Source organism: Accipiter gentilis, chromosome 16 (genome assembly GCF_929443795.1).
Source record: "Accipiter gentilis chromosome 16, bAccGen1.1, whole genome shotgun sequence".
In the NCBI taxonomy this organism is placed as follows: Eukaryota; Metazoa; Chordata; class Aves; order Accipitriformes; family Accipitridae; genus Astur; species Astur gentilis.
Genome location: NC_064895.1, coordinates 2,462,374 through 2,487,969, shown reverse-complemented (window position 1 = coordinate 2,487,969; position 25,596 = coordinate 2,462,374). Strand labels below are relative to the sequence as shown.

The 25,596-nt window shown below is 49.7% G+C and overlaps 1 protein-coding gene across 1 annotated transcript; it reads right to left on the bottom strand.

Moving 5' to 3' along the window:
* Positions 1–63: 63 nt before the first annotated feature.
* On the bottom strand, positions 64–18,598 carry FAIM2 (Fas apoptotic inhibitory molecule 2). Its single transcript, XM_049819567.1, has 12 exons — positions 18,161–18,598; positions 16,374–16,554; positions 13,185–13,288; positions 12,960–13,024; positions 12,106–12,159; positions 9,727–9,777; positions 9,139–9,178; positions 8,589–8,626; positions 7,305–7,392; positions 6,614–6,709; positions 4,712–4,765; positions 64–2,924 (listed from the first exon to the last, which is right to left on the bottom strand). Exons 1-12 carry the CDS (start codon positions 18,173–18,175, stop codon positions 2,775–2,777), a joined length of 936 nt encoding a protein of 311 aa, XP_049675524.1. The 5' UTR covers positions 18,176–18,598; the 3' UTR covers positions 64–2,774.
* Positions 18,599–25,596: the final 6,998 nt, after the last annotated feature.

The window sequence follows — 25,596 nt, the reverse complement described above, 5'->3', positions numbered from 1 at the left end:
CACCAGCTGTGCAACCAGATCTTCCTTCAGCTGTACTACAGTAACAAGACCTCGCAACAGTAATAACAGTTTTGCAACAATTTATTAGCAATGTTCAGAGAAAATACAAAATCCTATTTACAATGAAATCATAAGAATGGTCAGACAAAAGGAGCAGGGGAATACAGAGCCAGGGTCGGGATGATGCACACCTCAGGTAAGGGGCATCCACACAGAGGAAGAGAAGCAGACCTGCACGTGCCCTGCGCAGATGGTCGGGGAACCCAGAAGGAACATGCCTATAGCTGTATCCCACTACTAATCTTGTGTTACTCGGCCTCATGAGGACTTCCACCTCTCTGAGCATGTACATGTTACTACTTCAGTCTGAGTGCTTTCGGTAGGTCTGGCTTGGATGGACTGCAAGCCACAGGGTCAGCACAGAAAAGGGACCAGGACACATGCAAGAAGGGAGCCCTGTGGAGGGGTATAGGAGGGCAGCGAGCCATCCCCACTCAAATGGCCTGGAGATGGAGCAGGTGCCATGCAAGCTTTTCCCACGCAGGAGCAGAAAGCCAGGACATAGCAGCAGCTCAGGCAGCAGCAAAGTTACTCCACACCAGAAGGAAAAAGAGCAAGAGATCCAGAGTGGGCTGCAGATCTGTGTTCTCCTCCCCAGGGTCCTAGGCTATACAGAGCCAGTTTGGAGGAGTCCTGGTACAAAAAGGAGGGCTGCAGAGCTCTGGTCTAGATTGTCCTCCAGAGAAGGACTTTTAGGACAATTTCAGAGTCAGACCTCATCACATAACTCCACACTCCCTCCTCAAAAGCTGGAAAGTAGAAATACCTACAAGGCCTTTTGCTGTGAGAAAAAAAAAAAAAAAAAAAAAAAAAAAAAAAAAAGGCCTGCACAGCCAGTCTGCTAAGATATTTCAGAAGTGCCTACATGGGTCTGAGCTGAAAATTCCCTCTTTAAATTCCTATTTCATAAACTTTTAGAATACCTCCCATGTTGTCCTCTCTCCCAGTTCTGCCCACTCAGCAAATCAAGGCCCTTGTTTCTTCTCTACAATGCACTGCAGAAATCAGCGGATCATGAACCTAATGCTGTCATCACTTAATAGTTTCCTTTATCCCTAAAAAGATTTTGGCTTTGGGATCTTTTTGGTTGTTTGGGGGAGGAAGGTAAAGTGGAAAGCATCAGTTGTGCTCCTGTGTGATCATTGACAAGGTCAGTGCAGCCACAGAGGGACTGAAGCATTTTTACCCTCTGCACAACAACTTTTCTCTGCCCAGCTCGGGGCATTGAACACGTGTGGTGGGAGGATAAAACATGTGAAGGGTAAAAGCCAGGGCAGCAGCAGAGGAGGAATGTGCAGTATGGAGCATTTTGGCATAGCCTCTCTCTAACACGCAGGGATTGCTAGAGGCAGCTCAGTGACGCACTTGCCCTGGCATTCCCAGAGAGATTGAAGATACAGGTTTCTATCAGCAGGAAGGATCACTTTTTAAATAAGAGCAAAAGGCCTCTTATCTCCACCTGGAGCTTTACAGTTAGAAATTAGCCAGCTAATCCCCAAACAGGGGAATGCGAGCAAGGGGAAGATGGAAATTTACCTGAGCACTCTGAGGTATCCAGTGCTCTCACTGACATCCCCGTTTGGGGGAGCAAAACTGGAAAATGGCCAGAGCAAGAGACCACTGCTACAAAGCAGTACCCATTTTGAGCAACAGGCATTCACCCTGGTCTCAGTCTCTGGGTAGTAACCACTTAGGACCATTAATCTCAAGCAACCAAGACAATTTTGTGAAGGCATCAGATACTCATAATGGGTCAGAGGATCTCAGCCACCCATTTCCCACATCAGATGGTGCCTGGCTTTGCACAGGCTCTGAAGATCAGCCTCTTTCATCTCTTCTCTGCCAACAATCCTTACATGAGATCACAACCCTCCCAAGTGAAAGGTCACACTTCAGAGAGAACTGACATACATGTCCCCCTTGGGTGGGGAGGTGAGCCCACAGCCGATGGTCCTGCTATCCCGCTCTGGGAAGGAAAGAAAGCACATACTCAGCCCCACAGCCAGGTGCAAAGGATACAGAAGAATTCTTCCTGCAGGGGCATTAGGGATGTCCTCAAAGAGGCTGCACGTCCTGAACAACAGGTTCCCTTGTGCCTGGAGGACTGATTGCTGGGACATCCAGACTACCTGATCCCGTGCTCTGCACTTCTAAAAGCAGGCACTATCAGGAATATATCTCTGCAGAGGCCACAAGGCTCCAAATGAATGCAGGAGAGAAACAGGGGAAAAGGCTAGGGAAATCCTTGTCCCCACTTTGTTCAGCTGGTTTTCCTGTCAGGATTGTAGCAAAATTCCCTACTCTTCTCCCTTTAATGATATTTTCCCTTTGCAGAGCTGTTCTCAGCACTTTGACATCCCATGACATGCAGGATGCAGACAGGCAACTCTGACAGCCTCTGGGGAAAAGAAGACCTTGGTCTCATGCCTCCCAATCTCTGGTCTGCTTTGATCTCAGTGGGAGTGGAGGGAGCAGAAGAGACATAACACTTAAGCCCTGCTTTGCTTTCTGGGTCACAAAGGCCTAACAGCATATATACAAGCTGCATAAGGAGCCCAGGGGCTTTGCTCAGCTGATTGAACGGAGCCTGCTAGTGGGCCAGAAAGGGTGGGTTTGGTTTTGTTTGGTTTTTTTAACCCTCTTTTCCTCCTCTTTTAATATTTTTTCAAACACTTGCGTCTTGCCAGCAAAGAGAAGATACTGCCTTGCTGCACTCACTCCTGGCTGGAGCCAAAGAACTGGAGGAAGAAGGAGAAGATGTAGATGATGTCCAGATAGATATTGAGGGCTCCAAAGATATATTCCTCTGGGTTCAGCGAGTACCGACGATTCCCCATCAGCATCTGGGTATCAAATGCCAGGAACTGTGAGGAAAGAGGAAGAAACCTGATGACAGTCATGTGGAGATTTGGCACAGGGAAGCAAGAAGTGCTCTAATGACAGGAGTTCTCCCAGTTGCTTCACTGTACCCAGAACAAAAGTGCAGCCACTTTTTACGGGCTGTAACTCCAATTTAAAAAGCTCAGGACAATGCACTGAACAAGCTGCAACTTTCCCCTTCATTTTACTCTTGATAGTCAAACCCCAAGCCTAACTATTAGTCCAGGCCTGCTTCCTTCATGCTCATCCATCCCAAATGTGTTCCAGGATCAGGTCTGAAGCAGTTCTCCCTGCTCCTCCTCAGCCAGTCCCTATGACTTGTTATTCCTAGACCTCCCCCAGTTCAGAAACAGCTGCCAGGTAACAAGGTGACCTGGACCCAACATGACATTGCAGCAGCAGCAGCAGAGCAATAGGATCAAGAAACCCCAAATCCTGGGCAGCACCAAGGTCTGCAGAGCTGCCAGCTGAGGTAGCCAGACCCAGAGGGGAGCTAACACCTTTCTGAGGTACAAACACAACTGAGTGCAGGACAGATTTTACCAGTGAAGTCATCACAATCCACTGCCCAGCCTGCCTGCAAGAACACAGCACTCGCAGAAACAACCAGGGGCTACAAGGCAGGCTGGTGGCCCAGCTGCAAGAAAACCTGCACCTTGTTGCACGATTTCAAGCCCACTATCTTCTCCCATCTCACATTTACTCCCTCTGATAACATAGCCTGCAACAGACACCCTGGCATGGAGCTCTTTGGGGTTGGCCGGGCATCTTTGCCATCGCCCGGGGTCAGCTGGCACCTTTGCCCTCCCCAGCCATAAATAACAACTGATCTCCCCAGACATTGTCAGGCTGAGCTGAGGTTCTGACTGAAGTTTATGGGGTAATTATAAGATGTTTAGCCTACTCGTATGTTACAGAACAGTCTTTAATCATGAATCACAGAAGAAATATCCGACCTCACTTGAAATGACTTTTATAGCTAATAAATGAAATTGCTCAACTGTTCTTATTCACAACATGCCCAATGGGCACCGCCTTGAACCCCAAGGCAGCCCTCCTCCTGACCCCCACCTCGAGGTAATGCCAAGAACCTTCCCAGACAACTCCCACACCTGAATGGCAAGCACGGCACTGCTGGGACTTGCTCTGGGAAGAGGCTTGCAGGAGGGACCGCCGGGGAGCAGTCGAAGGAATGAATCAAGCCTTTTCAACTTTCATTGGAGGAGCTGCCCAGCTGCGGGGCTTTTCCTAATGCCCCTTAATCCCAAATCATGGCCTCCCACTGTCTTTCTCTACCTCTGTTTCTGTTAGTCAAACTTATACCCAATCCTTGGCTCACTCCCAGTCAACTGGCCTCAACTTGACTTTGCTCACTTCTGCAGCCTCATTTCCTCCCCAGGCCCCCTTTGAGCCCTGCAGTCCAGCTCCCACTGATGTGCCAAAGCTTACTCTCTGCTTTTCCCACTCCAGAGATGCCTTTTTGCCCTGTCCCTACAATGCTTTCTGCTGTTCACACCTAGTATTGCGCATACAGCATGGGTTTGCCAATCACACCATGCCCTGCACCAGTGCTGTCACGTACACCAGCACCTTCTTGGGACAAGGCTGAGGTCACTGCAATAATTGCTATTCATGAGCCATTTGAGGATGTGAAGCTCTCTGCAATCCTGCGACTCTCCCTTCTCCAAGTACCCTTCAAGGCTAAAAGCATTTACTCTTCGCTTATTTGCTTATTTTTCCAGCATGTTCCCAGGGCCCAGCACCCACTTACCATAGTAAAGATAATGGCACCAAGCAGAGCATAGATCGCATGGAGCCAAGGGACCTAAAGGAAACAAATCCATCAGTCAGTGCCTGGGAGAAAACTGGTTAATTAGGACTTGGCACAGGAGAGGGCTTAGCTCTCCTGTGGAGAATACATGTTAGGGAAGGTGCTTTAATAGCCCAGGATGGACTTGCACCAATTCCAGCTCTGACACAGTTTCTGTTGTGGACCTTTTCATGGCAAAGAACAGGTCACCGCCTCAGTTTCCCCTCTCACTGTGGCCTTTGTATCCATTTGGCTCATAAGCTTCTACATCAGGTATTGTGTTTCTGAAGAGCCTACTTCGCCACAGCTGCTGTCTCTGTGGAAATGTTTTAGCACTACCCTGATGGAAACATATTTTGCAGCAGCCCTAGAAGGTGTTTATTTACCTAGACAAGGCTGATCGCACTGGAGGAAACACCAAATGCTTCCAAGAGCCAGACCCAGCTTTAATTAACAAGCATAACTTAAATGTGTTCATCTGCTGGAATCACAGCAGGAAATTCACTGGAATTAAGACCAAACCTCAACCCTTGCTTGCTGTGGCACAGTAGCACACAGCGCTAACGGAAAAGTTACCTATATTCCAGGAAAAGGTGCCCACATGGACAGATGGCTGATTCAACCCAGAGATCACAGCCTGCCTCCCCAGATAGACAAGATCATTACAAGGCTGCCTTAAGCTATGCTTATCTTGACAAGCTGCAAGATAGAGTAGTTGTGTCAACAGTTTAATGGCAGTGGCTTGGCACTGCAAGCTGGTTTACCCTCACGTTTGCACAGGGGAGAGGTGGATCTCAAGCCAAGATGACCAAAATTCAAGCTCTGGTTTTGGAATCACCAGCCTGTGTATTTGTCCCTCATCAGACCAGCTCTAGGGCTAGTACTAGCAGGAGTGTCTCCTGCAAGTCTGGCGCTTAAAGTATGACTGAGGTCCCCAGAGAAGCCAGATGAGATGTGATGGGTTTGGAGGTCACTTAAAGGCTGCTGTGATCAAAGCTGGGTGCCTCTGTCTTCAGTGCAAGCAAGCATTCAGGGTGATCTGTGGTGGCTGCACAGGCCCACACACCTTCCCTCTTTCATCAGCATCTTCCAAGGTCTGTCAGGCTCTTGCCTGAATGACAACTCTTGGATGGAGACCAGACGCTCCATACTGCCACACCAAACCCTCGATCAGATGTGGTCACAAGCCACTCCAAGATTTCAGCTGGACACAGCCAACACCAGCTGTGACCAGTGAGGCCAAAGGAAGGGGCTGGACCCATGCAAGAGGGGCTGGCAGCAGCTGGAGGAGCAAGAAGGTGGTCACTCATCCTCAGGACTTGTCCCTGGGGTCCAGAGGTGCTTCTTTCTGAGAAATTTGAGCCTCAGGATTTAAACACTGTGGGATGGTGCCTGTTGTTAGCATGAATACAGCCAGGTCTGGCCAGACAGGCACCCCACTGCACTTGTCCAGAGTCCAAGTCCTGCCCTGAATTTGGGACAAGAGCCCTGTATGGGGCAGGCCAGTGCTTTCACATGTTCACTACCCTGGTTTTACTGGAGGGGAAACTGAGGCACAAGCAGGTGATGTGACCTGCCATAGGGTCACTACACAGCTCCAGGAACAGAAACAAACTTCCTCAAGCCCCAGGCCAGTGCTGTCCTACAGACCGATATCTGATTGTACAACAACCAGGCACCAGCCACCTGGTCTTGCCTTTTCTTTCTGTTGGTGTTTCTGCACATTTTTTGGAGAGCAGGCTGGGACACACCTCTGCTCAAGCCAAGCCCTGGAGTTTGCCTGCTTTAGGCTGATCAGCTCCCAGCCTTGCACCAGGACTGGTGACACTGGGCAAGGAAGGAGGGGCGCAGGTCATTACTCACATATTGGTAGGGCAGTATCACAGCCAGGATGATGCCACCAAAGAAAAGCACCATGAGCATCACAAAGAGGACACCCTGGTAGGAGGTGAAGTCAAACTGTGGAGGCAAAGAACATCACGTTACAAGTGCAGAGTGCTGAAACAGGAGGCAGCGAGGGAAGCCAAACCTCCCTGTGTCCACAGGGAGGGACTCTCCAGCAGCACACCCATCTTGCTGTTCCATGGCAATTGCTTCATCTGCATCTCAGGTCCTATAGCCCAGCACCCATCTGTACAGCACGCAGAGCCAGACAGTTACCATATCCCTTTTATCGCCACAGGCAAGAACTCAGTACCCATCGCATACCTGATATCCAAAAGCTTATCATACACATTTGTGCCAGTGCCCTTCTGTACCCTACAGCCTATTACTCAAAAAAACCCAAACCCAAAACCAACCAACCAAAAAAACCAGCTTACCCCCATACATTAGCATCTTCCAGCCCCATCTATACCCCTGACACATCTCTCACCCCAGCATCTGCCCTAATCTTCCTGTAACCTTCACTTTACATCTCAGCATCCCTCAGGTTGCTCCTGTATGCAGAGCCCTACAGACCTGCCTCTTCACAGCTCACCCCCAGCACTGCCTGACCCTGCGTCCTACTCCTGGGAGATACCTCTCCCAGAGGGCCTGATCAGCACAAACTCACCTTGGTCTGGAAGCTGAAGATCGTGACAGACAGACACACCAGGGCTGTGATCCCCAGACACAGAAGGACTGACTTGGTATTGTAGTAACTGCAAAATTAACAGCAAAACCACTTTTCAGTGTTTCCCACAGGGACACGTGGAAGGAGGGATTAAGTAAGACAAGCAGAAGCTTAGCAGAGGTGTGCAAGGAAGGCATGAGTCCTAGGGGCACAAACGGCACTGAAATTATCAATGTTCACCCTTAATGTAAAAAGGGAAGGATAGAAAACACTAAAAAAAAGGCTAGATGGGTTTTCCTCCTGCTTTAAATAGAAGGTAGGCAGGAGGGCATGTCTATGCCTTCTGGGAGCTCATGAGCAGCTAAGATGGAGACTTACTATAAAAATCTATCTGTCCATGGACAGATGGAGAAGGGGGAGGATTCAAACTGGGAGGTAATAAAAATAGAATGACAAATGTCATTGCAGCACAATGAGAAATCAGAAAGCTGCAGCCACTGTACACTACTGATGTGCTTGTAACAGGGGTTTGGGTCTTGGAAAACTGCAGGGAAGGAGGGATTTGAACAAGTAGAGAGTCTGCAGGCTTAGGTTATAATTTTTTTGTACATCTGACTCCTGATTTTGGTTACAGCACCAGGCTCAGCCCTAAGAAAAGCCAGTCCCCACTCTCCCCTTCAGTTTGATTGAAGAGTGATATCACTGGTATTTTCCCCGAGCTGCTGAAGCCGCTACTTTCTTTGTCCCCAGCACACATCCATCAACACCCACTGCTCATCTGCCTCATCACCAGGGACCCACGTGAACCAAAGCTGATCTTGTGAGCAGATTGTAACAGTAAAAACACAAGCAAAAGGGAGCAAGCTGTAGACTATAAAAAACCCTGAAACTGCTGGAAAAAACTTCTTGTCTCACACCAGACCCATCTGTTGGAGTGCTGCTTAGTGGAAAAGGTGAGATCACAGTGTATGGTAGTCCCCTAAAGACCATCCATGCAGGCACTGCCTTGTCCCTAGCTCTCTAGTGCTCTCCTATAGGGTTTAGCATAGCCAGGGACTGCCCTGTGGTACCTCAACTGTGACAGAGAAGGGGATGCCACCACAGGTCTTGGGGAGCTTCTTTAAAAACTATTTTTGAAAGGGAAGGTCAGGCTTTGTGTGGCTACTGGAACAGTTCCAGAGAGATCAAGTGGCCCATATATTTTAGAAATAGGGAAGGTTTTTTTTGCAGGAAGAGACAGGACATAGGACCAAAAGATATCCAGAGATCACATGCCTAACCTACCTGGAAAGCATCCCAGTGAGATAAGCCATGGAGAGTGTCTGGGAGGGAAAGAGAACCACATTACTTCTGCATTCATGTCCCAGGGAGACACACGCAACAGATAAAACATCTCAATTACAGTGACAAGGGCAGTGAAACCTAAACAGATGCTCAAGAGAAGCAATTTTTGCATAGTTTCTAATCCTCCAGTGATTAATATCCACAAGGCAGGTTAAAATGAGGGCAGGGCACCACCTTGAGAGCAGTCCCACCTTCTCCATCCCTCTACCCCTCTTGCACAGGATTCCAGCACCCTACCCCAGGTCCCAACACTGGCCAGCATCTGTAGGCATTTTTTTTATTTATTTATTTTTAAACAGAGGCTCCCTTCTTTCCTGCTTATCACATTCTAGTTCAATTACAGCTCCTCAGCCCAATTGCAGGGCAATTAGAGGATGAAACTCCTGCTTTCTGCAAGAATCCAGACCAGACGTCTCTCCTGCTTGGAGCCATTATGAAACCCATGCTGGTTGCAGAGGCAGGGCAGATGCTGTCCAGATGTGCTACTTACAAAGATGCTCAGCAGGATCAGATTCCATGGGAAATACCTCCTGCAAGTGAAGAAACAGGGGCTGGTCAGCCCTGCGATGCAGAGGGCAGAGGTAGTTAGCAGCACTGCACAACAGGTTACATAAGATGTGCCATATAATTAATGGCCTGTGCAGCAAATGGCAGGGGTGGTGCAAGGGGACAGTCATCCTGTTAGGAACGAGAGTGCATTTGAGGTGCTCCTAGACCAAGAGGGCAAACGTCCCCATGATATTCCAGCAGAGCAGCCAGCAGTGCCTTGCTCCATCGAGAGCAATGACCATCCTCTGCAGTATTTAATAATGATAATTTGGAGCTACACCATGATGCAATTTTTACTGCAACATAGCTTCCTTTCCAGTTGCAATTTGACTTCAGCTTTTAATGCTTGTTGCAGCAACCCACAACTGCATCAGGCCTAAAATACAGCTGCCACCTCAGTCCCTATAGGACTGTGTCAGCATGACCCCATCCCATCTCCACAACATTGTTAGTCATGCTTGAAACAAGAGGAAAACATTCATCCTTCATTTCACAGGGCTGTTTCAAATCCAAAAAGAAAATATTTTACCTGGGTCCAGAGCAGCAAGCAAGAATCAAGTAGGTCACAAAGAAAACAGCACTGCAAAGAGAAAAAGAGCAGTTTAGGGAGGAAAACCCAAGGGTTGTATGTTGATGCAGGGCAGCTGACAAGTTTAAGTGCTCTGCTGCGCTGTTTAAAATGCAAGCACCGTGCCAGAAGTTGAGGCTAGGTATGAAGCAAGGCAGTCACTATCTCTCACCGAAGCCATTTTCTGCCCAAGGTGGGACAGCACAACCATCCCTGAAAAACCTGAAGAATGGTTTCAGAGCAGAGCAAGGGTAGCATTCAAGTCCAGGATAGACAGAGCACCCAAATGTGTTTGTTGCTGGCACCTCATCAGGGCACGATTTGCTCATACAGAGGTGGCCAGACTTTGCCCCTCATTTCCAGGCATTTCCTGGCTTGGTGGGAACAAGGCATCCTGCTGGGATTTCAGCAGCACTTAAACCAAGATTCACAGGGCTGGTAAAAGCGACTTGCCTAAGACCAGATGGAAGGTCTGTGTCTGAGAAGGGAACTGGTCCCATGTTACTGTACCAGTGCTTGAGGAAGAGTTCAACAGCAGAAGGATCCTCCAAGGTCAGTGAAGCTTACAGACCCAAGCCTAATATGCTGTTGCACAAGCCATCCCCAGGTCACAGGAGAGTTATTTATCTCACATGACCCTTCAACAAAGCAAAAAAATCCAACAGCTGAAGGATGGTCTCCCCCTGCTCTGGACGTCACGCAGCCCGGGTGTTTTTCCAGAGTGCTGATGGGTTATGGCACAGTGGGAACCTGCTTTCACCCAGTGCCTGGGGGGGAAAGCAGCTTCCAAGCATGCCGATGACTGCACGATAGCCAGTCACCTTGGGTCTAATAAATGAACGTGACGGCAAAACCCACGGGCCATGATAAATGCACCAGAGATAAACCTGAGCATTGCTCTCCCACAGGGAAACCAGGAAAGCTGGAGTGGAAACGGCTGAATAGATGGAAAGAAAGCATGTAGGGAGCAAAGAGAGCCATTGAAGTTGTCCATCTTCTTTGCATCCATTGTTGCACATCTGCTCTTGCTTTATTCCCTCTGAGTCATCACCCCAGCAGTAGGAAAACACCCTAGGGCACCCACTTCTATTTTTACAGAGGTGTATGTAGAGTTAGGGTCTCTGTGTACAAAGGAGGTCCAGGTCAGGACAAGCAATTGGAGACACTGGGATGGAGGGAAGGGTTGACTTGCTGGGAGGTGAGGCAACAGACAAAGTTTAAGTCCCTCAAGTACAGACCCTACCCCCAGCTGGCCCAAGATGTGTTTGATCCTACGGAAAGATAGGAAGAAATAAACACTAACTGGCCAATAAACTGCAAGAGATGAACCCAAAGGTCAAAGCATAGACCTGAGCAGAGCTTGGTCTTGTCTCCCTACGAGGCAGCGCTGCTTCTCCGATCTACCAATTGGCCAAAGAGGAGCACGTTATTTTCCCTTAAGGTCAAAGAGTCATGATGATGCGCCAGTTCTCTTCTATTACTGTTATTTCAGGTCTCTTTCTAAGTTATATAAGCTGGTCTCTCATCTCTGGGCCTAGACACATTTCATGGTTTGGGTGTGAACTAATTAAAGCCAAGTTCACAGAGCCTTGTTCACAGACAATTGCATCGCACACTCTGCCTGCTTAATTAGCAGCACTAACACAAGCGGCATCCAGGAAACCACCACAACTGCAAATATACCAACGCATGGAAGCACAGCCTACGCTACCTCCGAGCTGACCTTTTGGACCAGGCTTGACTAATGAATGGCATCCCAAATTCTGGGCAGCGAGAGCGGCTCTGTGACGAAGACCCAGGCATGACAGCCCCACTCAGACATGGCCAGGAACACCCTAATACCTCCAAATGCACCCACCCAACACCCCCTTCATTGTCTGCACCCTTCTTCACATCTGTTGCATACAATGTAAACCCAGGCAACCTCCTTGCTTTCAAAAGGACAATCCCAAAATTAAGCCTCTAAGGTACCCTCAGCACCCTTGCAGGTCTCACATCTGGGTTTCTGCAGTGTTTTCCTGGAAGCTCCCCTCTTTTTACTGCTTGCAGAGCAAATCAGGTCTCATGTATTTACTTTGGCCTTGGTTTGTAGAGCCCTCTTTTTCAAAGTATTTGCAGGTATCCGGCATCTCTCATGTCTCATACTCATTTAGGTGAGATTTTTCTATCTTCTTACCTCAGAGTTATCCATGAATTTCCCCAGCTCTCCCTGCACACATTTTGGAGCAATTCTTCACATGCAAGATACAAAAGTGTTTGGAATGTGTCTCCACATCACCACAGCCACATCCAGAGCTGTTTGGAGCATACATGGTCATAGGAAAAGACAGAGATACTCACTAGGAAGCCCAATACCAGGCAGAGTGTGTCTGAATATACCCCTTGACCGGCTCACTGCAAGACAGAGAAAAGGGATGCTGAGCAGAAAGCACAAAAAAAGCCAATCACTTCACAGGTTGCTGCTAAATTAAACCTGGAAACACACACAAGGTGATGCAGCACGGGGTATGTGGAAGGGAAAAAAAAAAGAAACCAACAAAACGACAAAAAACATCATGGCTGAATCTACCTGACAGAGTGACCAATTGGAAAGAAATTCAAACTGTCAAGTTGGAAAGACAGCCTTGCTGTTATCAATTACACAGTCGGGCTTGCTTGGGGAACAGCTGCTGCCTTCTCTGAGAAGTGATTAAAAAGCTGAAATCCTCAGGCTGACAGTGATTCATTATTTATTCTGGAGGCAACATGAGCCACGCATGCCCAAAATGCTCAGTCATCTGAGCTAGAGACAGCCGCTGCTCAAGTGTGGGGTACCTGCTTCTGCAAGGCGGGGGGGGGGGGGAGGGGGGGGGGGGTGTAACCCAGCCCTGGAAGCAAAGGTAGGCTGGGATCTGATGGCCTTGATAACTCCCAAAGGAAAAATACAGCAGTTAATACTCAAGGGCAAGCAGCCCAGGACTCTTGGCTGGGGATAGCACCCAGAATGGATGATACACCATCCGGAGGACATGCAGGAAAGGTAGCAGAAGTACTGCAGGACTTCTCAGGGTTCCCTCAGTTTTGTTTTTCTATTGGAGCACATGGGAAAAAAATTCAGGTATCTACATAGCAGACAACACCCCCAAGTAAACGGTAATTCAGGAGCGGGTCATACACAGGACAAAGCAAGCATTACTGCTACACAAGAGACCTACCAGAAGGTGAAGAAAGCCACAATAACAACCGTGACCAAGAGCTGGACCATCAGGATGGCATAAACCTGCAACAAAAGGCAGCCCATGGGTGACCTGCAGACTCCCTGCTTCCCACCCAGCCCGGGGAAGTCAGCAAAGCCATTACAGCCAGGTCCCTCCAAGGTCTCGGAGCTAGTCACCTGCCTTCACAGGGGAAGGCTGAGCCTGGAGAGACTTGCCCCTTACCTTCCTGATGAACACTCTGCGCACATTCCTGTCATCCCAGCTGAAGGTCGTGAGCATCTCCATGTCCCCTGGGTACCCACCACTGCCATAGCTCGGGCTCGTGCCTGAAGCAGAAGCCAGACAGATCAGATCCTACCACCCGGTTCCCTCCCCAGCTGCAATAATCTGACCCCGGTGATTGACTACAGCTCAGGAGGCCCACTTTTTAAGGTTTTCTTGTTGCACTGCAAAACTGAGGCTTGCTGGGATGCACTCTGCTCCTTTCCCACTCCTGCACCTTATTAGGACCATCTCTGAGAACAGAGGAAACCACTTCTGCAAACCCCAGCACGACAAGGACACCAGGGTTAATTCTTGTCTATAGTAACACCATATCTTTAATGGCAATTAGAAGGCTCATATCATATCCTTGCTCACCTTTCACTGAACATTAAAGCATCCCCCCAGAGGAGCCATGACTCAGCACCTCAGTCATTCCCATCAGGAGCTCTGGTGCGGGAGGATTCCCTCGCTGCTCTGTAATTGCTTGAGCTTAGACTGTGTATGCACCATGTCTTATATGTCAACAGTGTGCCCTCCTCTCCTCCGAGAGAAGCTCGTTACAGCCAGCTTTTCCGTAAGGTCCAATCTTATTTCCCATGCAGGGAGTCAGAGCACAGTTTAGCAGCAAGCCTAAACAAGGGGGAAAACTCCAGTGCTGCTGCTGAGAGTACCTTCCCCAAAAATCGTTGCACCACACAACCCAGCTCTGCTTTGCTGAAGGCTCTGTAATGCAAGCTCCTGTTGCTGTAGTTTCCCTGCAGATGGGCAAGGAGGAGGGCTGGACCATAAAGCATCAGTTTGCTCTGCAGCCTGAAGGGAGATGGAGGGAAACATCAGAAAACATCTGCCTGCCAGGGAGGCAACTGTGCCAACAGCCAGGGATGAAGGTAGCAGTAAGGATATTGCAGGGCAGTGGGTTACAAGGAGAAACGCAAAGCAGCAGCTTCTCCCTGCTAAGATCAACTTTACAAATTAGATGCAAGAATCAGCCTTCTCCATCTCCTGAACTTCATGCTCAAGAAAAAAAAAAAAAAAACACCAAACAAAACAAATACTGAAACTTCAGTTGTCTTAGAACATCATTCCCCTGTGCTATTTGTTTCTCTTGCAAATATCCCCTTCTGTGTTACTAACTCTCCCCGCCTGGGTTTCCTATAGAATGAAGGCTTATGCGATTATACCAGCTATACATTCATGTCCCTGCCTGTTTGACAGATGCCTTCCCTCCTTCTCAAAGCTTTTTAGCTCAGTGATACTCAGATCCTTCAAGCAGATGGAGGAAAGACCCTCTCAAACTCAAGAGGGCAGACTGCAGACGCCAGAAAATCCAAACTCAAGGCCCTGGTCCTGGATTTCTTCTGTTTTACTGGTCAAAGGTTGCTTGCTCTTATTGCAGAAGCCTCATCCTAAAGATGCCCCTGGCAGGAAATAAATCCCTTGTGCTCGTCTTGTGCCTAATAAATCTCTTGTGCCTTCTTCTACACCCCAGTGGAGATGAAACTCCTGCAGTATGTCCTCTCTGCATTTCTGCGAGATCTGTCATCACCCACACGGGGCCGAGAGCACCTGAGGCCCATATCCCCGGGACACTTCAATGCCTCCTGCATCAAAGCAATCAAGGCATCTAAATACCAAATTAGGCATCTAAATGCCTCGGAGGAATGGAGGAGGTTTCCTCCTCCCTGGCTAGTGTCCCCAGCACCTGTGTCACCTCCCACCCACAGCCACATCTGAGGCAGCAAGACAGCATGTCCCAAGCTTATTAGTAAAGAAAGCAACCCAAAACACACACCACTTCCATCCAGCTATGACCAGTCCCTTATAAGCTGTTAGACACAGCCCCATGGCATCTCCCCCACCAACCCGCCACGGTACAGGGGCCACAGCTTGCAGCATGGCTGAGGGCAAGGAAAAGGGAGAAGGACATGAAATCAGAGGAAAACACCAGGAGGGATCAAGGCACAGGACCCAGCTGCAGAGCAGAAATCCTGCCAGGCTTGTCAGGGAGGGGACAAGAGATGACATCTCCTAAACAAGTCTTCCGGGATACCCAAAATACCACCATCCTAACCCATTTGGGCTTTACCCATCCTAATTCATCATGACAGTAGAAAGACCCAGATGGTTGTTAGAGCAAGCTGGAAGGTTATTTATCCCCTCTGTTTCTGACCCCTGAAGGCAAACAAGAATGGGAAGAGTCTGTGAGACCATTGGAGTGTGCAGACACACACATCTCAGAGGGGTTTAGCTTGCTCTTACCCCTTCCCCAAACAGCTACATCCCTGCAGCTGCGACCGTCACCACTGGATGGAACAGGCAATCAGCAAAGCACAGCAGAGGAAGAGGACTGAGCAGAGACAGAGGACCCAGGAATCATTAAATCCAGTCCCTCCAGCGCTCTCTCCAGTTCAAGCTGTGCTGACCAAGCAGTTGGCCACCCCAGCAGACTTGCTTGCCGGCCACTGCATCCTGCATCCATCCCAGCTTGCCGCTATACAGCCATTCCCTGGCATCGGGCACAGTCGAGCCTTTGTCTGCTTGTCACGACCAAGCAGAAGCTGCACGCAGAAGAAAAGCTGTCTGTTTGCCGAGAAGTCAGCCGCAAAGACTGATGCTAGAACAATTCAGCCTTCAAGTCCAGCCATGTGTTAGCCTCCACTGGCTCTGAACACCGGCTCATAGCAGCCAGACATCACTGATGCCGCAACACCAATTTTGCCAGTTCAGCGGCTTCTTTGAAAGCCGGGGTTGAGCAGGAACTAGAGGGGGAGGCTGCTGCCTGCAGAGCCAGGAGCATTGCACCAGGACTTTTCCCAGCCCTAGGAAGGGGCATTTCCCAGTGCAGCAAGCTGGGAGAGGGGATTTTTCCCATCCCAGTACTGGGAAGGAGAGCAGGGACAGAGCACTGGAGTTTAGTCCCACCTCTGGAAGGCAGTGTGGTCTAGTGGTTGGGTAAAATAGCTTTTACATATAGATATAGACTGACATGGCTTATAACTACAGCTCTAGGCTGAACTCTACCATGGACCAAACTGGGCACCACATCTCTAGTTCCCCTTTTCTCTATAAGCCCTTAGGGGGAATCTCTGCACCCCTCTACCCCCTCTGCAAAGAGCTCGCCCTGGGTACAGCCACAGGAGGACTTACTGGGGTCGACATAAGCCCAGCTGGGGTGGAGAGGGACCGATGGAGGAGGAGGGTAAGCACCAGACTTCATCCCTTCTCCCGCTGTTGCCTCCTCATAGGTCGGAGGGGCTGGTGGAGCTGTGGCATTGTCCTTCTTCTCCCCTTGCCCCTCGGAGTTGGGGGGTTTGTTGTTCACAGAGAGCTGCGCAGAAAAGGGAGGACAGAAGGGAGACATTAGACTGTAAAAACAGCACAGAAACTGCCCTGCAATGGGAACCCAACAGGGCACGGATGGAGGTCTGGGGGTCCCTCCACTGGGGGGAGGGATCAGGAACTGGAAGGACACCCACCAACTCCTGTGGGGTGGCAACGGGCCCATCCCTGCACCCCCAGGAAGGAGCATCCTCTGGTGTGATTGAGGGCATAGGTGGGAGAACACCTGACATGTTAAAGGGGATGAAAAATTATAGGCAGCCAGGTCTGAGGGGAGACAGCCTTGCCCAGGCTCCTCCGTGGTGCCTCAGGCTCGTAAGTAACATGATAAGCATCCAAATAATTCTCTGCTTTTCAGCCTCCTCCTTTCTAAATATTCCCTTAAAAACCAGCTTTCAGTCACTGGGCAGAAAATCCTGAACTCCTTCATTTCCACTTACACCCATATTTTGGGGAGTTTCTTCTAGCCCCCAGGAAACCCATGCTCTGGCTTGGCCCTCCAACACTTTCTTCTAGCTCATTCCCCTCTGCCCATCTAGAGGCTCAGCCTTGCTGCTTTCCATAATTTGAAGATGCAGCTAAGGGACTTGGCATCCCATGTCTTCAGACTATGAAATCCCAGCAAAGAGCCAGCCTTGGACCACCTGAGAGCTTGCTTCTCCTTGGGAACATTATCCATTTAACCTTCTAGATCTTTGTCATCCCGGGATAAGTTATGAGCCTGGTATCCTGCCCTTGCTGCCAAAGGGGGTGCCAGCTCAGCATCAGGGATAGCATCCCCATGGATCACAGGGACGGGGGACTGAAAACCTGAGAAGTCCAAAATGAAGCAGACAGACTAACCAGCACTGCAACACACACCACGGTCCCTGTAAGAAAGTCTTAAATTACAGGCGTAACAGGCCCTTGAAAATAAAGCCAGGGTACCAGGCTGGGATGGGCCCCACAAGCAGCTCCAGCTGCTTCGGGATAACTGTGCCACCTCCTGTGCCAGCTCATAGGGACTGTCCTCACCCTGTCCTACATTACATAGCCCTTAGGTATAGGGTGGCCAATATCATGCAAGACCCCCAGAGATACCCAAGGAGATACCAGAGGGACGGTGCTGCCTGCATCCAGGCAGCCTCCAGCATCGTTGTCATGGCAATGGTGCACTGTGCAGAGGATGCATAAACCCCCCCCTCGCTGGTCTCAGAGCCTTGGAGAACCCCCAAAATCCACAGCTCCCTGGAGCAGGAAGGAGGTGCCAAGGGCTGACTGCCGGGGGCACGGATGGAAAAGCACAAGCACCCCATTGAACTCCCTGACACCCGGGATGGGTGGATGAAAACAGCCACAGGTCCAACAGCAGGGTTGAGCTGCACATCCAGCACCACAAAAAACAGCCCCCAACCCCATAACAACACAGCCCTCCGTCCCCTTTGCCAAAAACACCCCCAGCGCAGGGGCCGACACACCGGGCTGTGCACGGATACCCGGTTCCCCCCCTCCACAGCGATTATTTTATTCCTTAAATCCCCTCCCTTCGACCCACTTTCCCCCTCTAAACATGCAAGCGGGACGACTCGCCTTCCCAGCACTGGCCTCCCACCTACCTTCCCCTGGGTCATGGCTCTTGGCTAACGATGATGCCGCCCGACCCTGCAAGCAGCAGCAGGAGGGAAAGGGCCGTAGCTGAGCGCAAGCCTCCTCGCCGGCTCCTTTCCACCCCCTCTCCTGGGATGTCTCGGCTCCGGCTGCAACCGCTGCAGCATCCACAGCCTGCGCTGATGCCTTCACCTTCTAGCAACATCCACGGAGCAACGGGCGCTGGAGGGAGGAGGACCGTACCATTCCCAGCCTGCGACACAGGGGGAAGCCGGGAAAAAAACCAGCTAAAACGGAGGAGAACGGCCACCGGCAGCCACGGGGAAGATGGACGGACACGGCACCGGGGAAATGGAGGCAGGGTCCTGCACCGCAGGGTGGGAAAGGGCCACCCCAGAGATGCTGAACTCGGCGGGGACAGGATTGCAAAGGGGAGGGAGACGGGAAGGATGCTCTTGCTGCAGCATCTCTCTGCCGCTGCATCTCTCCGCCGCTGCGCGTCAGAGGCGACCACGGGCCAGGGAGCAGCAGCTTCCACAGGCCCTGCTGCAACCCGGCCCAGCAACCAGGGCTGTTTTGGGGGGGGGGGCTGGAGGGTCCCCTGGGGTAGAGGAGAAGGCTGGAGCCAAGCTCTGTAACAGGAGAGCAGGAGGGAGGAATCGCACAGGGCTCTTCTTGACCCTTTCCAGGCTTTGCATGAAGGGGGGGATCTCAGAGAGGACGAGGCTCATTTGCCCCATGTGCGTTGTCCTCTTGGGACTTATGCAGCCCCACCTGGGGGGCACAAGGAGGGTTTGGAGGTGTCCCAGGGCAGCCAGCACGCTGCAGCCCCCATCACCAAAGCAATGTTATTAATTTAAGCCCTGGAGGGCTTAAATCTTGACTCCTGCTCCCAGCCCAAAGCATTTCCAAGGGAAGGGGCACGAAGCAAATGAGGTTTTACCCCCCATGACAGGGTCAGGGTGGTGGGGAGATTACAGTCTCAAGGGCACAGGGAGATGAAGACATTTGCTTTTACACCACAGGGAGCATGAAATGTGAAAAATCCCAAAACGTCCCTTTACATAGAGATGTGCTTCACATGGGCAGAAAATTTGTCCAGGATTGAGAAAGAGACAGACAGTACAAACACAGCACACCCTCTACCTAAACACATGGAGAGGCAGGCTTGTGATGAATGACAGATGTCAGCAGAGCAGTCTTACTCTGTGTTCCCACAAAATAAAAGCACAATTTCAGGCAGTTCTGGAACTACACTTAGGATAGGAGCTGTGCCCCTACATCCCAACTGTCCACATGCTCCCTCCAGTCCTTCCCCAGATCCTTCAAGTAATTTATTGCTTGTCATGCCATAAGCATGCATCATTCCTCAAATTAGTTTGCCAAGTCTATAATACAGGTACAAAAAATAAATTAGCTTATCTGTTTACTCTGCCATGAAAAAAAAAAAAAAAAAGAGACCCTGCCACAGTTTAGGCTCCCTAACCACAGTCCTAGAGAAGGTGAGGAATAGGCTGTCTGCAAGGAAAGGAGGTTGAAAAGAGCATCCCCATTTGCAGCTGCTGCAAAGAAGCAGGCGATGGAAGGGTTAAAAGGAAAGCATGAGCTGGAAATGAAAGAATGCAGCCAAGCAATGTACAGCTGGCATCCGTACAGACCTAGCCCGAGCTATTCAATTGGAAAGAGGCGATTACCACAAGGACTGCAAAAACTTGTCAGGATTATTCAGAATCAATTAAGTGCCAGTTAACCACAAGCTCCTCAAGGGCTTTCATTCTCCTCGAGGTTGAGCAGAGGCGTAAAACTGGGCAGGTCCCAAGTGAGGGAGAGAAACTCAGCCTAGCAGGTGGGGTTGTCACTGCTCCGGCCGAGCACAAGGAAACCCTGCTTGGCTTGTTGTCCCCTTTCAAGCATGGGGACAAGCCAAGGGGTCAAGTGCTTAGGAACAGAAACTCCAGGTGATGCATGGCATTATGGTGAGAAAGGAGACACCCATTTTCTTAACAAACCCCAGAAGGACTCATCCCAGCTGCGGTCCCTGGCCAAGCCAGATTCCTTGGTGGGACAATGCAGGACCCTGCATGCTCCATCCCAGGCTGAAGGTGCTTCAGAGAGCTAAAATACTGGGTTTGAAAAGGAAAAACCCTCAGTAAAGAAAAGCAGATGGCACAGCAGCCTCCCTCTAAATAAAAAGCAGCAGGGAAGAGAAACCAAGCCCCTCCACCACCCTGTTGTCTAGAAGGCTCATTCCCACCCCCTGAGCTCCCAGAGAGTATCTCGGTCTTCCCTCGCTGCCCAGCCCCAAAACAAATCCAACACCAACAGGCAATGTTTTCAGGGGGCTCTGTGAAACCATCATGTCTTTCCCCAGCCAGGAAAATTAGCTGGGAGAGCCCATGGGCTGCAAGGCTTGAAACGAGTCTCATCTCTGCCATGGAGAAGACAAGGGTGACTCTGCCCAGCTGATAGCAATGAAAAGCAGAGCCCTTCAGCCTCTGCAGGGACCATCCTTCTCCATCAAAATAGCTCCTCCAAGCCTGGTTTCTTGCTTTCCTGCTTGAGCTGGAAGCTCTTAAATGTGTCAGAGTCCTACCAAGAAGGTAATTTTCTCCAGATCTTCTCTTTTCCCGGTTTCACAGATGCATTAGGAGGATCAGTACACACAAAAGCCAGATTCCAGATTGTGATGCTTACACGCAGCATCACAGCAACTGTTCAACATCCCCCATCCAGCTCCCTGACCAACTGCTGGTCCAGCTCAGCATCAGGCTGCATGAGGCAACCATTTTCCTGCACACACATACCTTTAATACTCATGGGGGGGGGGGGAATAATCATCTGTTGAGGCCACACCCTACAAAATCCACAAGGGATTTCACAGGGATTAAAGCAATTTTGCTGAACACTCAATCACATAAAAAACAAGGTAAAGAAAACCTGATGAGATAATTAAGGGATCTGCTGCATCAACATACATGATGGCACACCCAGGTGCCCTCTGTGTAAAGACGCTTTATCCCATCTCCAAGATGGGAAAACCCCCACTGGCAGTGAATGCTCTGCTATGGACTTCAAAAAAACAACATCAAAAAAATAGGAATTTACCCTAGGCTTTCAGGCTGCTGAATTATTCACAGATTATTAATGCTAAATCCTGCCACCAGGCTTGGTCCCTAGATGGGAGGTTAACATGCAAGCTGTGAACACCAGGGTGCACATGAAGAGGGGTCTGGAAGGATAAAAGAAATAAACCCAACCTCATTCTTGAGGGGCAAAGCCCTACCCTTGTCTCCCATCCTGCCAGCATCCCAGGCACAGGGTAGGCAGGGAGCTCCCCAGCACCTATCAGCCCCAGGTGAGCCACCCCTGAGCCTCACCTCCACAAGAGGTGGAAACCTGCTCCCAAGAGCCACTATTTCCCTTCCCAGCCAGCTTGTACCTTCTTGCTCTTGCGCAGAGTCCTTCAGCTGAAACAGCCCTCCTGCCTCCCCAAGCTGTTCTTGAAGAGCAGAGATCGCTTTCCCTTAAGATGCAATGTAAGGAGCTGGACCAGCCAGAACTATTTGGGGTGGGATGTTGTCACTGGCTTCCACACTATGCATCAGTCTGTAGCTCAGGCTTTGATAGCCAACACTAGTGCCTGAGCTTAAAAAAACCCAACCAACCAAACAAACAAAAAAAAACCACCCCAACCCTTCATCACCTCCTTTATACCATCAGTTTTCCATTGCCTGGAAGAAAATCCTGCAAACTGTGCCCAGCTGAGCTGTCACACCTGATCACAGGCTCCCTAGCTGCTGGGTAAAATCCACTTAAGCCCTCAGAAGGGCATTTTAATTAGAGACGGCTCAAACTCCAGTGGTGGGCAGTAGCTGCAAGTCAGCTGGAGACCATTATCTGAATAAGCTTCTTGGTTGCTTGCAGTTGTTTGCCCGTGCTGTGGGGCTAAGACAGTGCCAGGATTTGGGTGCTTTGAGAAACTTTGCCCTGTTGTTTTTTTAAATGCCTCCAGAGCTGCGGTGTGTGATTTTGGTGAACTGCAGGGAACAGGTCCCAGTGGTGAGGTTAAAAAATAAACAGAAGCAAAATCTGTGATGCCCACAAACCACGTCAGAGAGTAACAACAACACACGCGCATACACCAACCAAACAAATAGATAAATATAAAGATGAGGCACTCCCCAGGATTAAATTGTTCAGGAGTGCATTTCACTCATCGCTGCCAGAAGAACATGTTCTTACCACCATCGTGTGCATTTGATGCTGTTAAACGAAAGGAATTGCACAAGTATGCAAACTTGCCTCACTGGGAGTGGGGGAACAGAACAGGTTTGGGTGACACTTGGAGTGACACCTTCATGCCGCTGTGCAGTATCTTCTTTAAACTATCATGAAGAAACTTTATATAATACAATCCAGGGATGTGCACAGGAATTTTTAAATTCTTATCGGTCCATATAACAAGTGACCCGTGGCCTTGCGGTGACGCAGCAGCCTGACACCCAGGACCCAGGTAATCAGCAGGAAGAGGAGGTGGAGGAAAGAGCTTTGCTGCATTACAGAGCCCAAATTCCATCACTGAAACTGGCCTAAAATCCAGGGGTGTTTTTGCTATCCTGGAAGAAGGATCTGTCTTTGCCTTGGAAGCTCAAAGTTAGAAGTGAGGGTGTTTCCCATCTGGCCTAATGACGTCCCAGGAATAGCTTGTAACGTGTCCCCTGTCCTCCAACCCCATGACATTTGCCTTCCTTGCCTACGTCCCCAAGCGAGCAAACACCTTTGTGTTTCCTCCTTTGCATAGCTCCAGATTTCCCAGCAAGCTGCTTGTTCCTCTCTTTCCTCCTTAAAACACACCTTTCCCATAACATCCCTGCACACTTGACTTTGCTAGGTCAGGAGATTGATGCCTGCCTTGCTGAAAGTAACTTCATTTCCTCAAACTTGCCCATTTGCAGATTTCTCTCCCACCGTTACACCATGAGTGACCTGATATGCACTACCTGGGTCCGTACAGTCTTGCACCAGGCTGTCCTCGTCCGAGATTAGTAACCTAAGGTAGAAGATTTGCGGTCGTGGTGTGTGCTCTTTGGAATTTTCAGTTTCTGGTGTATGACAATACCTCCACCACACCCCCAGTGAGACCTGGATCCTCTTGGATTCACACTGCAGCAAATTTATGAGCTCCATGGGACCAGCAAAAAGAAATGCAGAGCTCCCCAGGCAGCCCAGTCCCCACCCAGGAGGCAGCAATGCTTTCCACATGCTGGACTTTGCTGGCAAGGTCTCGGAGGAGCTGCCAATGCTCCTCTCCACTTGATATAATTCAAGGAAGTGAAGCAAATTGCACTGACACTCCAGGGCCAGATCCCATCCACACAGGCATAAATGCAGAAGGAAATCAGTGCAATAGCCCAGATTTAAAAAAAAAAAAAAAAAAAGTCCTCAAACAGCCTTTCTACCAAAGTAGGATGGCAATTCACGCTGCTGAGAGCCCAATCCCTGCGCCACACCCAAAAACCCACGTGGAAATAAAGTAACTAACCACAGATGAAAATATCCCATGCTGAACCTTTATTCTCAGAAGTGGAAAGGAGCCAGAGGCTTTATGAAACCAGCTTGGTGGTTCCCTTACTGTTGCAGCCTTGGCATGGAGGTTGGTGTCCGGGTAACACCGAGAAAGACACACATAGGGGAAAAGAGGATGAAAGGTGATAGACAGGCAGATAATTAAAAAAACATAGAAGGAGGGAAGAAAAATGGCACATTGCATTTAAATTTTAAAAGCAATAGGTTGTATCTTCTCCTATCTACATGCCTTATGTAATAGTATAAGTTTTAGGAGCAGTTTTGGATCCTGTCCTAGCCCTTTCCCAGGGTATGTTGAACACACAGACTAAAGGAGACCTCTGCAGAATCCAACACAGTGGAAGGGGCTAATGGCCAATCCTGAAGGCTCTTGAGGTCTCCTCATGGGTGGTATCCAATCTAGTGAACTGTTCTGCTCCTTTCCCTGCTTTTCCCACCTTCCCATCTGGTGTGGGAGGAATTTCCTGAAGCAACGTGGAAAACATGAAAAGCATAAAGGTTTCGTCTGATGTGAAAATGAGCATCACGAAAGCGGCTCTCAGCTAGAAGCTCGTTGGAAAGGACCTTCTGGGAACTCACACCAAGGTCCTAACCTTGTTCCTGATGCTGTCCCCGAACAGAGTAATGGTTTCCAAGCCAGTGTCAAATAATAATGGATGGATAATGTCAAATAATAATGTGGATAATATCAGGCAGAGGGTAGCTGGTGGATGCCCATGGGCAATGTCATTCTCCAACAAAACCATTCTTGCCCTCACAGCTCTGGGCCAACCATCCTGTTCACTTGCTGTGCTGCTTCTTCGCTGGAGCCTATCTAGGGTAGGACCCCAACCTTTTGTTAATCGTTCAACTGGTTCTGCACAAACCCCACAGGCCTTTGGGCACCAAGCACTGGAAACCCCAGGATGGAGGACGAGCCCACCATGGCTGGGAGCGTTCAGTAGCTCTGAGAGTTACGGGACGGGCGGCACCACACAACGGCTCTGGGCTGCCGGTGAGATTGCACATGCTGAGCTTCACATTTTTAGCGACGTGCTGAGACTCTGAGTTGAAGACACCTCTGAGCAGTTCCAGCCACCAGCTTCATACCCAGACCCCAGCTCCATGCTCCACCAAAGTAGAGGCAGAAGCAGCTTCTTACCCAACAATTGATTTTAAAATGACTGTGCAGTTTAACGGCTGCGAGGGATTTAATGTAATCTGACATCTCATCTCTGTGATTGCTGCGCTGCAGCCTGAAAGTGATCCTTTTTTTTTCCCCTGTGGACCACAAAGTTTCTTGCACTGCTCCCCTTATCCGGCTGTACAACGAGAACCATGGCACTGACCTTGGTCTCAAATGAAAGATGCTGTTTTCAGAACCCAAGCACCTTTTTCTTTCTCCAGCAATCCCAGCTGGTTGTTAGAGGGATTTTTGCAATAACCTACTTTCATCTGTTTACTGTTCACTCACCTCCTCACCACATGCACCAGCAGCTCCCCAGGAAAGATGCTGAGATAACAGCCTCTTCTCAAAGGTAAAGTTACCAGACACACTCCCGCTTCCCTCCCAGCAAAGATGAAGAGATAGCAGCCAAAAAGTCCTGCAGCACAGGTGAGCAGTCAATACACAAATTGGTACCCACAGCACTGATGGCGAGATAACACAGGTATTGCAACAGCCCTACCTCCGCAGTCCTTTATGGCAATGAGCATCTCAGATTCACAGGCCTGCAGAAGACAGGACAGGAGGGGACAGGGGACATTGTTTCTAGAGCCACCAGCAGGACCATTCCTGGAAGTACCTAACCTAGGGGGTTTTTTAAGTCCAGGAGAATTACCTAGAGAAAGACATCTGAATCAAGCTCATTCACTTTTC

Bases quoted from the DNA above. Each gene is read 5' to 3' on its own strand.
- FAIM2 (XM_049819567.1), bottom strand. The intron at 6,710-7,304 runs GTGAGTTTGTGC...TTGCCTCCACAG, and splicing joins TCTTCAGCTTCCAGACCAAG to TTTGACTTCACCTCCTACCA. The intron at 2,925-4,711 runs GTAAGTGGGTGC...CTTTCCTCACAG, and splicing joins GTGCCATTATCTTTACTATG to TTCCTGGCATTTGATACCCA.